Raw genomic sequence first — 11,852 nt, forward strand, 5'->3', positions numbered from 1 at the left:
TGAAGAAAATTTGTATTTATATTTGTATCTCTATCTGTATATATATTTATTTTATAGTATTCCAGATGAGATGTTTGCTACCATCACTAGTCCTGAAGTGGCAAAGGAAAAAGAGTTTACCTGAACTCAGGAAAGGCATCGCGTGGAGAAGGACACCTGATATACACTTGTCCTTTCTGTAGAGAGATACAGCCATCATGAAGGGTTGATAGGAACCCAGGGGAGTAAATATCTAAACTGTATGTTCTTCTGTATTCCTGTTTCCAGCTCCCATCACTGACCAAGTCATATGAGAACCCAGATAGTGAAAGGACCCATTGAGGCAATCCACTATGGTCAAAACACAGAGCAGGGAAGATCTGGGAAATAGAAAAAACATGCCCTTCTCACAGAAACCACTTTGACTTTCATATTTATATCCACTCTCAGGCTTGTGATTTAGGTAGTGCTTGAATATGAATATCTGCCCATCACATTCTTCCCATCATAGTGAATCATTCAAAATTGAACTTATGACCAGTATTGTCAAAGATGTGGGCAGTGGAAAATAAAATTGTGTTCTTATTTCCTTCCATTGTATACCTGAGTAATATATAGACCATATGGCAAAGGAGTATGGATACATTGACTATTGAAAATCTTTTAATTTGGGATCCTTGATCGTATCAAATTATATGATATCAAAGTGATTTCAATTAATATCAAATAAATTAAGTATAAGGAGAATCGTGAAACATCCATCCAGTGAACACAGTAAGTTCATATCATTTGCCTGGCAATCCATGGAGAAGACATTTGAAGATGGAATTGTGAGGGTTTGCAACTGTTAATGTATAAATAATGTCTCATTTCCATAGACTATCAGTGGATGGTGAATTTCTTTAGTAATTGAGTACATTTTCTTTAGGAAAACTATTATTTATATTGAGGTCATCAATTCCTGAAAAATTCCTGTTGTGCTACCTCATTTCTTCTAGACATTGATGCAATAGTATTTGAGACTCTCAATAGCCCTCTTGCCCCTGTATTCCCAAACTCTCAATCCTGCTGCAGCTGGAGTGGTGGATAAAAACAAACTAAAATGGTGGCACTGACAGGGTTACATATACTGTTTTGCATTTTTTGTAGGGCCTCATATCTTGAAGGACTGGAGGAGACTTATGAACTGATCCTTCTTCCTCTGAGAATTAGAATGGTCTCTGATGACAAGTGGAACTATTCTACCAGGTACATGAGTGAGTCCTGGGGGAAAAAAAAGTGAGAGTGTAAGAGGAAATTACAGAGGGGCACTTGAGAGACAAAAGAGAGGAGGGTGGACACCCAGAGTGTGGGAAGGAGGACCAGAACACTGTTGGAGAAGAGAGACATTCTCAGTTCATCAGAGGATATAATTTTCAGTAAGATACCTTCATTGTTCATGTTCATTGCTATAGCATTCAAGCCAGACTCAGGCTTTTCAGGCTGGACGTGCCTAGGATGCCCTAGATTTTTATGGTAGGTGGTCTCTGTGCCCATGGGTGGGATATGATGCTTATACTGGGTGAAGGATTATTTTTCTGGTGTAACATAGTAGAGATTCCAGAATGGGATTAGGATTGTACCAGATAACCTTCAAGGTCTCTTCCAATCCCAAGTATCAGTGGTTTTTAATATGACATTAATTATGACTCAGAGGTCTATGGGTGCCTGGGTAGCTCAGTCGGTTATGTGTCCGACTCTTAATTTCGGTTCAGGTTAATTTTTTTTTTCATGGTTCCTGAGTTCAAGCACTATTCTGACTACGTTCTGACAGCACAGATTCTGCTTGGGATTCTCTATCTTCTCTCTCTCTCTCTCTCTCTCTCTCTCTCTCTCTCTCTCTCTCCTGCTCCCCTGCTTGTACTTTCTCTCTCAAAAAATTAAATAAACACTTAAAAGAAGAAAAAAATATTAATCAGAGTCTAAACCCCAAATTGTAGCTCTTTCTGGGTTTTTAGTTTATAATCTGACTCCTCAAAATCCATCCTCCTTCTCTGGGAAATGGTAGAAGACATCACAAGACCATGTGAATGAATTTGAAACATAGGATCAGAAACAAGAGGAATTGGACAAAAATTGAACCAAGGCCAGCATATAAGGAGCTGTGGAAAAACAGGCAGAGCAAACACTAGTGAATATATGGAATGTAGTGATTATATGTTGTGGCAATTTGAGAACAGTAACATGGCTGCTCAGAGTCCAGGCTCCCTGTAGTCCCAAAGACCTCATTCCTGTTCTTGGAGAGACTTCCCATTTCATCCTGGGCTCTGACTTTTTTTTTTCTCCACAACTGACACTGAGTAGAATGAAAAGCATAGAAGTAAAGCCATCATAATTACCCAAAGACTTTGGGGGTGGAGAAAAAGGTTATGAAGTAATTTATATTATGGCTCCACTGAATTTTCAACTGGATGAGATGGAGATGAAACTGGCATCATTCCCACCCCTCAGGTTACCAGGTTAGGTCACTTTTGTGAGGTGCCCACTCTGGGGTGTTTCCTTTCTGGAAGGATACTTCAGAATGTCCTCATAGCTTCCTACCTCCTGTGACTTTTCAAAGAAATACTGTTGTTGTCATATATTGTCTTCATCAAATTACCATTATTTTATGGTCACTATATATAAAGAATCTATGCTAAGTATTCTGATTACTATATCTCCTTTAATTTTAGTCCATCCTGTCAATGATTTTATCCTCAGTTTACAGATGAGGCTACTTTGGTACAGAAGGAAATAAGTCATTTGCTCAACTGAAAAATCGAGCAAGCATTAGAGCCAGACAATGTCATTTATACAGACAAGCCCCAGGCAAGAGAAGCAGGGATTGGTGGTGGTAATAAGCCAGGCAGATTGAGGAAAATAGCAGGACCTTAATCACCAGGTCATTCAATACATGGACACTATTTAATTGTTATATGAGTTCGTCAGAAAGACTGAATTTTTCTCTGGAACTTGCTTGTTTGATTTCTACATTATGGGTCTTCTGTTTCCTAGAAAATTATCATTATTTATCATTCCAGCCAAATATCTGCTACAATCAGGGTTTATCTGCCTAGAACTAGAGTAGATTGAAGGGGATTTGAAGTTCCCAAAGGGCCACAGTAGACTTTACAAGACAGGAAGATACCAGTTTATTCATTGACAAGGGGAAGCAATCTGTCTCATGGATTGTAAATTCTCAAAACAGCATTTGGGTGAGCAGGGATTCTTGGCACTTGATGGGCACTTGATGGGGATTTTGAGAGGTGGCTCCTCTTTCTTACTTCAGAGATGTTTTTCCTGAGCACATAAATACTGGAATCTGCTGGGGGAAATATATTTTCTCATTTGTTCTTAGTAGGAAAGATTTAGGATCAAGGTCAGAAGCTTTTTCTGAGCACTATAGTTTTTTAGTTATTTGTGTTGTTTTTGCCTTGAAGCATGAGTTTCCACTTTATCTTTCCACAAATCCTATCTATTTTCTATTTTCTTTTTTTCTTTCTTCTTTCTTTCTTTCTTTCTTGGACAAGGTACCACTCTCTAAATGACTGATCAGATCTGAATCATAATAGAAAGAAGGTTGTGCATCTTTAAAATCAGAGTCAGAGGTTGAGGCACCTGGGTGGCTCAGTTGGTTGAGCATCCGACTTTGACTCCGGTCATGATCTCGTGGTTAGTAAGTTTGAGCCCTGCATTGGGCTCTGTGCTGACAGCTCAGGTCCTGGAGCCTGCTTCAGATTCTGTCTCCCTCTTCCTCTGCCCTTCCCTGCTGGTGCTCTGTCTCTCAATAATAAATAAACGTTAAAAATTTTTTTTTTTAAATTAAAAATCAGAGTCAGAAGCAGTTATACTTTGCTTAAATAATATATTTTATTACAATGAGAACATTATATGTAAAATTACGTAGTTCATTATTACAACTTTTAAAATTAAAAATTATTTTAATTAAGTCAGTTTAACCCATGTTTAGTTCTTGGGAATCTAGTCTGAGACAAGGCCTGTGGCCTCAATTATAAACTGCAGTTATGTTAGTAAGACCTGCTTATGGTAATAAGTACTGTTGACCCATACTTGCCTGAATTCTGTAAAGACATCTTGCATGCTATTCTACTATTATTGAAAAAGCTCCGAAGCTTAGGCAGAAAAAGGCATTGTGTGTAAATCATAGCAGGAGTCATTAAAAAAAGATTAATATTAACATCAATAGCTCTTGCCAAGAAAATTCTGGAAGAAAAATATAAAATGAAAGATGTCATCCTGAACAGGTTGTGTGCGTGCTGCTGTAGGTAGTCTTTAGAAGATTGTCTGTATTTTAAGAGAATGTCAACGAGTCTGCATCTGAGAGGCAGGAGGGAAAGAGTTGTTATACAGTATATATTTTACTTAGCCAACATTACTCAGCAATGAAATGAAGAAAGCAAAATGTAGGGATGAATTTAAGAGTGCTTACAGGAAACCGCTGCAGTTTTATTTGTTTTGTTTTGTTTTCCTGACTCAGATGCTGATCTTATCATTGCCCTCCCCACTGGAGTGTGATCCTGAAAGTGGACTGTGGTTAAAAGTGAGCTCTATGGCAACCTTTAACTCCAGTAATACCCTGTCCTCCACATTCTATCTCTCAGGTATCCCTGGCTATGAGGAATTCCACCACTGGATATCCATTCCATTCTGTCTCCTGTACCTTGTTGGAATCATGGGTAACTGCACCATCCTGCATATTGTTCGGACAGACCCCAGGCTCCATCAGCCCATGTACTACTTTCTGGCCATGCTTTCCCTCACCGACATGGGCATGTCCATGCCCACCATGATATCACTGTTCAGGGTGTTGTGGTCCATTTCCAGGGAAATCCAGTTCAGTACCTGTGTGGTCCAAATGTTTTTCATTCACACTTTCTCCTTCACGGAATCATCTGTGCTCTTGGCCATGGCCTTTGACCGCTACGTGGCTATCTGCCACCCTCTACGATATGCTACCATTCTCACCCCAAGACTTATCATGAAAATTGGAATTGCAGCCCTGCTTAGGAGTGCCTGTGCCATGATTCCACTTCTGGCTCGGCTGGCCTTCTTTCCTTTCTGCCACTCTCACATCCTTTCTCATTCATATTGTCTGCACCAGGACATGATCCGCCTTGCCTGTGCTGACACCCTGTTTAATGTTATATATGGGTTGCTTCTTGTCGTTGTGCTGTGGGGAATGGACTCTCTGGGTATTTTTGTGTCTTATGTGTACATTCTTCACTCTATATTAAAAATTGCGTCACGTGAAGGGCGGCTTAAGGCTCTCAACACGTGTGCGTCCCACATCTGTGTTGTACTCATTTTATATGTGCCTATGATGGGGCTATCTATTGTCCATCGTTTTGCCAAACACTCCTCCCCACTGATCCATATCTTCATGGCTCACATCTACTTATTGGTTCCACCTGTGCTCAATCCAATCATCTATAGTGTGAAGACCAAACAGATCCGTCAAGGAGTCCTCTACCTACTTCTCCGCACAAAAACCGGTTCTACTATGTCTTAAGGCATGATCTTAGACATTGATGGCATCAATCTAAATGATGTAAACATATACTTGTTTGTCCACACTAGGTATGCTGGCATCACAGTTGTGAACAAAAGAGAAAGAGGAGATACAGAATCCACAGAGTATCAGGAGAAGTGCTTAAAGGAGAGAGCTGGGGTCCTTGGGACTATACAACTTAACATGTGCTTCATAAATTACCTTTAAATATCAGTATATGTAGGTGTTGAGTGTTTTAGAAATCATTTCCATCTATTCCCTTCCATTTCTAATCCCAACCCTCCATGAGCACTTACCCATTAAGTTTTCATTAAATATATTAAAACCAGGGTTGCCTGTGTGGCTCAGTCGGTTAAGCTTCTGACTGTTGTTTTAGGCTCAGGTCATGATCTTCAGTTTGTGAGATTGAGCCCCATGTTGTGCTCTGCGCTGGCAGCATGGAGCCTTCTATGTTTTCTCTCTCTCTCCCTCTATCTCTGCTCCTCCTTTGCTCTCCCTCCCTTTCTCTCACAGAAAATCAATCAATCAATCAATCAATCAATCAAACTCATGTTTCTTTGCTTCTTGATACTCTGTATTTGTTTGGAAATCTTATATTGCCCTTCTTGTTATAACAATGTGTTTGTATATCTGCTATTCCTTCCTTCTTCAAGATGGAAAACATTTTATCTTGATATAAGAGCATATTAGGGTTCAAAGCAGAACTTATCAATCCTTATTGTGAATCAGCATCATATTTTAAAGTTTATACACATGTCTGCCCTACTAAGAAATTTAGTTTGCGGGGCGCCTGGGTGGCGCAGTCGGTTAAGCGTCCGACTTCAGCCAGGTCACGATCTCGCGGTCCGTGAGTTCGAGCCCCGCGTCAGGCTCTGGGCTGATGGCTCAGAGCCTGGAGCCTGTTTCCGATTCTGTGTCTCCCTCTCTCTCTGCCCCTCCCCCGTTCATGCTCTGTCTCTCTCTGTCCCAAAAATAAATACACGTTGAAAAAAAAATTAAAAAAAAAAAAGAAATTTAGTTTGCTCAGGGATAGAAAAGGCCAACTGTATATTTTTTATTCTCTTAACTTTTAGAAATAATTTTAATTTTATAAAAATTTGAGACTCAGTAATTTTTGAAATACCCCGGATACCGTGATATGATGTCAATGATTATAATCCATTGAGTAAAATGTATCTTAATAATAATTTAGGACATACGATTTCTTTAAGTGTAAAAAAGCACTGGGGTGCCTGGGTGGCTCAGTCGGTTGAGTGTCTGACTTCAGCTCAGGTCATGATCTCAAGGTCTGTGGGTTCGAGCCCCACATCCAGCTCTGTGCTGACAGAGGCTGCTTCAAATTTTGTGTCTTTCTCTCTGCCCCTCCCCTGCTCACTCTCTCTCTCTCTCTTTCTCTCTCTCTTTCTCTCTCAAAAATAATGAATAAACATTAAATTTTTTTTAAAAAAATAAATGTAAAAAAGTACTATCCTTGGTATTCCTGGCTATAAGGTATTTCACTTATGTAACAATATAACTCTAGGTGTAGCTACCTATAAATTTGTGGTAGCAAGAAACAGCTACAGATTCAGGTCTCTTAATTTTATCCAGAACTCCTTTCAATATACAAAACTATCTTTCCTTATAATTCTGAAATTAGCTAACAAATGGCTGTGCATAGGGTTGTATAGAAAACTTGCAAATGTAATTGAATTTTCTAGTTTGTCTGGCTATACTTGTGCAAAGGCAAAAAGTAAGCAAAGGGTACAAATAAGATTTAAAAAAAATGTGTTATAGTTCCCAGTATTCGTGTATTTGTGGAAGTCTTAATAATAATCTATTTTTACTTATCTGGTTCTACCTAGTATAGCAACTGTGCTTTGAAGAGTTTGTTACTTGTAAAGATGAATATATGCTTGGTATAAAAGTGACACCAAGTCTTTATTGAATGTAAATGATTAAATAATGAATCAATCACTGAATAAAGGATACTTTGGATATTAAAGAAAATCGAGGAAAAGATTTGACATGTCATGAACCCCCATGTCATCTAATAAAAGAGGTCTTACTAACTTAAAATTAGCGTTTCAAATTTCAGTCATATGGAGCACATCTACAATTTATTTCTGCTCCCTGGTTTTCACTCAACTATGTCTGTTTGCCCTTTTATCCTATTTCTTGATTCTAATTGCCAACTGGCCCTGTCCTTTTAGCATATTCACCTTGAATAAAAAATGTCAACTAAAAATAAAGCTATGTAAACATCAAAATTAGGTAATATTTGTTGTAATAAATAATTAAATCAAATTGATAGGAAAAATTAAAATTTTGAGAATGAGCATTACCATCAGCCACACATATAACATTTAACTATTGCTAATCATCTTTAAAATAAGCCACACAGAGAAAGACAGATACCATATGGTTTCACTCTTATGTGGATCCTGAGAAACTTAACAGAAACCCATGGGGGAGGGGAAGGGAAAAAAAAAAAAAAAAAGAGGTTTTAGTGGGAGAGAGCCAAAACATAAGAGACTTAAAAATTGAAAACAAACTGAGGGTTGATGGGGGGTGGGAGGGAGGGGAGGGTGGGTGATGGGTACTGAGGAGGGCACCTTTTGGGATGAGCACTGGGTGTTGTATGGAAACCAATTTGACAATACATTTCATATATTGAAAAAAATAAATAAAAATTAGAAGTATTAAAAAAAAAGAAACCCATGCATGAAAAAAAATAAATAAATAAAAAATAAAATTAGAACTTCAAATTCAAAATATATTTTGACCTTTCCTAGTCTTTGTGCTCTAAAAAACGAAGTCTTACTAGTTTTTATTTGCTAACGGAAATATGTTTAAACTATTGCATACTAGATTTTGCATTTTACATGCCAATAAAACTACTTTAAATGAAAACCTACATAGATAATCTAAATTTTGAGTTTACAAATTATTATTTACTATACTCACTTCTTAAATTTATTATTAGTATTACATTATATTCATAAAATATATTTTACTGTAAACATTTAGAAACCAGATATATTCAAAATTAAAATAATTCTTCTCAGTAAAATACAGTTGGTAGGGAGATAAGTGAATATAACAATGAATGAATAAGTGAACAAGGTTGTATTAGGAGTTGAGAACAGAAGCATTATCCTATTTTGGAACCTTAATGAAGGCAGGAGTTTAGTCTTCTGGCAAGCATCTGGTGCTCCAAAAACAAGAAGATCTCTTGTTCCTGCCTAGAATTGCAACAATACGACTAAAGCATCTTTCTCACTTGTACGTGGATTTATAAATTAGGATACACTATTACTCATATTACCTTGTTTGACAAAGTCTTGAGTGGTTATTTGCCTTTTGAAAGCATTCTCTGCCTTCTTGCAGAATCTGTAAGATAACCAGAAGCCAAAATAAAAAATTCATTTGTGTATTTGAATCCCCTATCATCAGGCAAATATGCAATGCAATTATTTTTGTAATGTCAAATGTTATCTTATAAGTTATACATTAATCATCTTGATGCTGCAGAAGGCTCTTCGTGGCAAAACACAATGGCAAGAAAAAAATAGTAGAGAAAATCACTATCCCTTTTGTCATCTAAGTGTCTGGCATTTTCTTCTATACAAAGCATTGCACTGCAAAATACTTCATTATCCCACTTAGCCATTCAGTTATTCACTCTGATATCTTAAATAATAAAAGCATAATTTCCTTAGAAAACGTATATTATCATAATTACCTGGTTACACATAGAATCTAGAAAAAGCCATATACATTTGTAAAGAGAATGATAACAATATAAATATTTTCAAGACACTCCATTCAATTAATTCAACCACTAGACCATTTATTATGCTCATGCTGCAATTTTTTATTCTCTTATGCCAGGGGTAGATTTTAGGTCTTTTATTAATTGACAGGTGAATATTCTCTAGAGGATAAAAGGGATTACATGCAGGAATTATGACAGATAGATTTATAGATGATAGTTTGTCCCAGCTACTATAGAATGAAATTAGTAGGAATGTTTGGTGTGCAAAAACCAATAAACTAGAAAAATTGCAGGTGCTTATGTAAAAGAGCCAAATGAATCCAGTGAACATAATCTTGACCATTTGCCATGATTTATCTTTTTTGAGAATTTCCCTGGCACCATTTCAACCCTGTTAATCAGAATATTAAGTGCTGTAACAGATTGATGCAGTTTTAACAATATGACCCAATATGGGGCAATTAGCCTGGCTGTGTCCTTCCTGAGTCACAGATATTTAAATTGCTTGAATGTATGCCATGCCTCATACTGTTTTTCTGTTTACTTAATCTAACCAAAGTAACTTTCATTTGTGTGTAACCAAAATAATCTTTATTACACCAAGGTATTAAAGGAGATAGCAACATTTTCTGAAAGATAAGGGCAAGTTTTTTAAGAGGAAAGGAAAGAAGCATTTAAAGTATAGGTCTTATTTAATACATAAGGACATAGTAGGGAGTTGGTTACATAAAATTATTAGCATTTGGCTTTTGACTAGGTAATGCATTTACCTATTTAACAATATTTATTAAATTTTTTTATATTCTAGGTTCTGTGGATGTGATGATGAAGCTGGAATCTGAACTAAGCCATGACTTACAGAGTTTACATTTTGTCCTGTCCATAGCAAATTGACATAAAGGAGGAATTGTGTATTTAAAAAGGATATTTAAGTCCCCTGTGCTTACAGTGACATTCCACTGATTTTTACCTCATTATGTTGAGATATTCCTTGATGGTACTGAAGCAGTTCCCTATTAGCTTCCTGTTTACCCTATGTCGGGAAGACAGCACTTAGAAATGTGACTATTTTAAGCTCTATTCAGAGGTTAAGTGTTTTGGGAATGGATCTGCCCAGGTTGATTCAGACTTGACATTTAAGCCTGATCCCCATCCTGGACTTACCTGTTCCTTGTTGCTTCATAACCTTTGAGTCATTTTGGTTTGTTACAGAGCCCTAGTACATGCATCCTTATCTCCTTTGTCTTTACTCCATAAACAATGGGGTTCATAGTGGGTGGCACCAGTAAGTAGAGGTTTGCCAGGAGGATAAGGACATGCTTGGGTACATGATCTCCAAAGCGATGGGTAAAGAAGGAAAAGAAGGCCAGAGTATAAAATATCAAGATGACACATATATGAGCTCCACATGTTGCAAATGCTTTTGTCCGGGCTTCCCTAGAAGGTAGTTGGAAGACTGTTCTCAGGATTAGCCAGTAGGACAGGGAGATGAGGAAAAAGTCTAGCCCTGTGGTGAGGAGAGCAGCAGTGAGCCCATAAATGCTATTGAGGGCAATGCTATTGCAGGCCAACTTGGCAATGCCCATGTTCTCACAGTAGGTATGGTGGATGATGTTTTCCCGGCAAAAACGTAGCCGGAGAATGAGGAGGACACCAGGAGTGACCACAGCCACACTCCGAGTCACCAGAGCCAGACCCACCTTGCTAATGAGAGAACCTGTAAGAAAGGTTGCATAATGGAGTGGTGTACAGATAGCCACGTAGCGATCAAAAGCCATGGCCAAGAGAACAGCAGATTCAGAGAGGAACAGAGCATGAACAAAAAACATCTGTGTGAGACATGCAGGGAATGTTAATGGGGAAGGACCCTTCCAGAAGATAAGAAGCATTTGGGGCACTGTCACAGTACAAAGGAGAATATCATTGAGTGCCAGCATGGCCAGGAAGAGATACATGGGTTCATGGAGGTTCCTGTCCCCAACCACCACTGCCATAACCAGGCCATTGCCTATCACAGCCAAAAGGTACATGAAGCTGAAGGGGATGGAGATCCAGATTTGGAAGTCTTCTAATCCTGGGACTCCAGTCAGCAGAAAGGCAGTGAGGTGAGTGGATGTAGAATTGGATATTCTTGTAGACAGGTGGCCCAAGTCTGTTACATGAAAATTAGAGAGAAAATAGCTGGAGTAAATATTAATAGAAAACACATTCGTTCATCCTAGTTAAGATCTAACCATTAATTCTGGGATAAGGAAGTAGAAACAGAATAAAATCATCTGAAAAAAATTATTAAAAATCTGAATGAGGGTGCCTGGCTGGCTCAGGCAGTAGAGCATGTGACTTTTGATCTTGAGGTCTTGAGCCTGAGTTCAAGTCCCACTTTGGGCTTACATCTTACTAAACACACACAAACACAACAAACAAACAAACCCCCCCCCAAACCTGAATGATTATGGGCAAACCACTTCCCTTTTATGGGGCATCTTGTTCTCTCTGAAAAAAAAATATGAATCAGAACAATAAGTGGTAAACCTTTATTTTTGTAAACTTAATTGTTACAAACACATG

The 11,852-nt window shown here is 37.9% G+C and overlaps 2 protein-coding genes across 2 annotated transcripts; one reads left to right on the top strand and one right to left on the bottom strand.

Moving 5' to 3' along the window:
* Positions 1-4,356: 4,356 nt before the first annotated feature.
* LOC101087005 (olfactory receptor 51L1-like) lies at positions 4,357-5,527 on the top strand. The gene has a single exon (XM_011286663.2). The coding sequence runs from the start codon at positions 4,406-4,408 to the stop codon at positions 5,525-5,527; it is 1,122 nt and encodes a 373-aa protein (XP_011284965.2). The 5' UTR covers positions 4,357-4,405.
* A 4,576-nt stretch (positions 5,528-10,103) lies between these two features.
* Positions 10,104-11,612, bottom strand: LOC101087266 (olfactory receptor 52B2-like). Its single transcript, XM_023239710.2, has one exon. The coding sequence runs from the start codon at positions 11,312-11,314 to the stop codon at positions 10,478-10,480; it is 837 nt and encodes a 278-aa protein (XP_023095478.2). The 5' UTR covers positions 11,315-11,612; the 3' UTR covers positions 10,104-10,477.
* Between the last annotated feature and the right edge of the window lie 240 nt (positions 11,613-11,852).

Source organism: Felis catus, chromosome D1 (genome assembly GCF_018350175.1).
Source record: "Felis catus isolate Fca126 chromosome D1, F.catus_Fca126_mat1.0, whole genome shotgun sequence".
Taxonomy (NCBI): domain Eukaryota; kingdom Metazoa; phylum Chordata; class Mammalia; order Carnivora; family Felidae; genus Felis; species Felis catus.

Bases quoted from the DNA above. Each gene is read 5' to 3' on its own strand.
- LOC101087005 (XM_011286663.2), top strand. From the start codon at position 4,406: ATGAAGAAAGCAAAATGTAGGGATGAATTTAAGAGTGCTTACAGGAAA.
- LOC101087266 (XM_023239710.2), bottom strand. From the start codon at position 11,314: ATGTACCTTTTGGCTGTGATAGGCAATGGCCTGGTTATGGCAGTGGTG.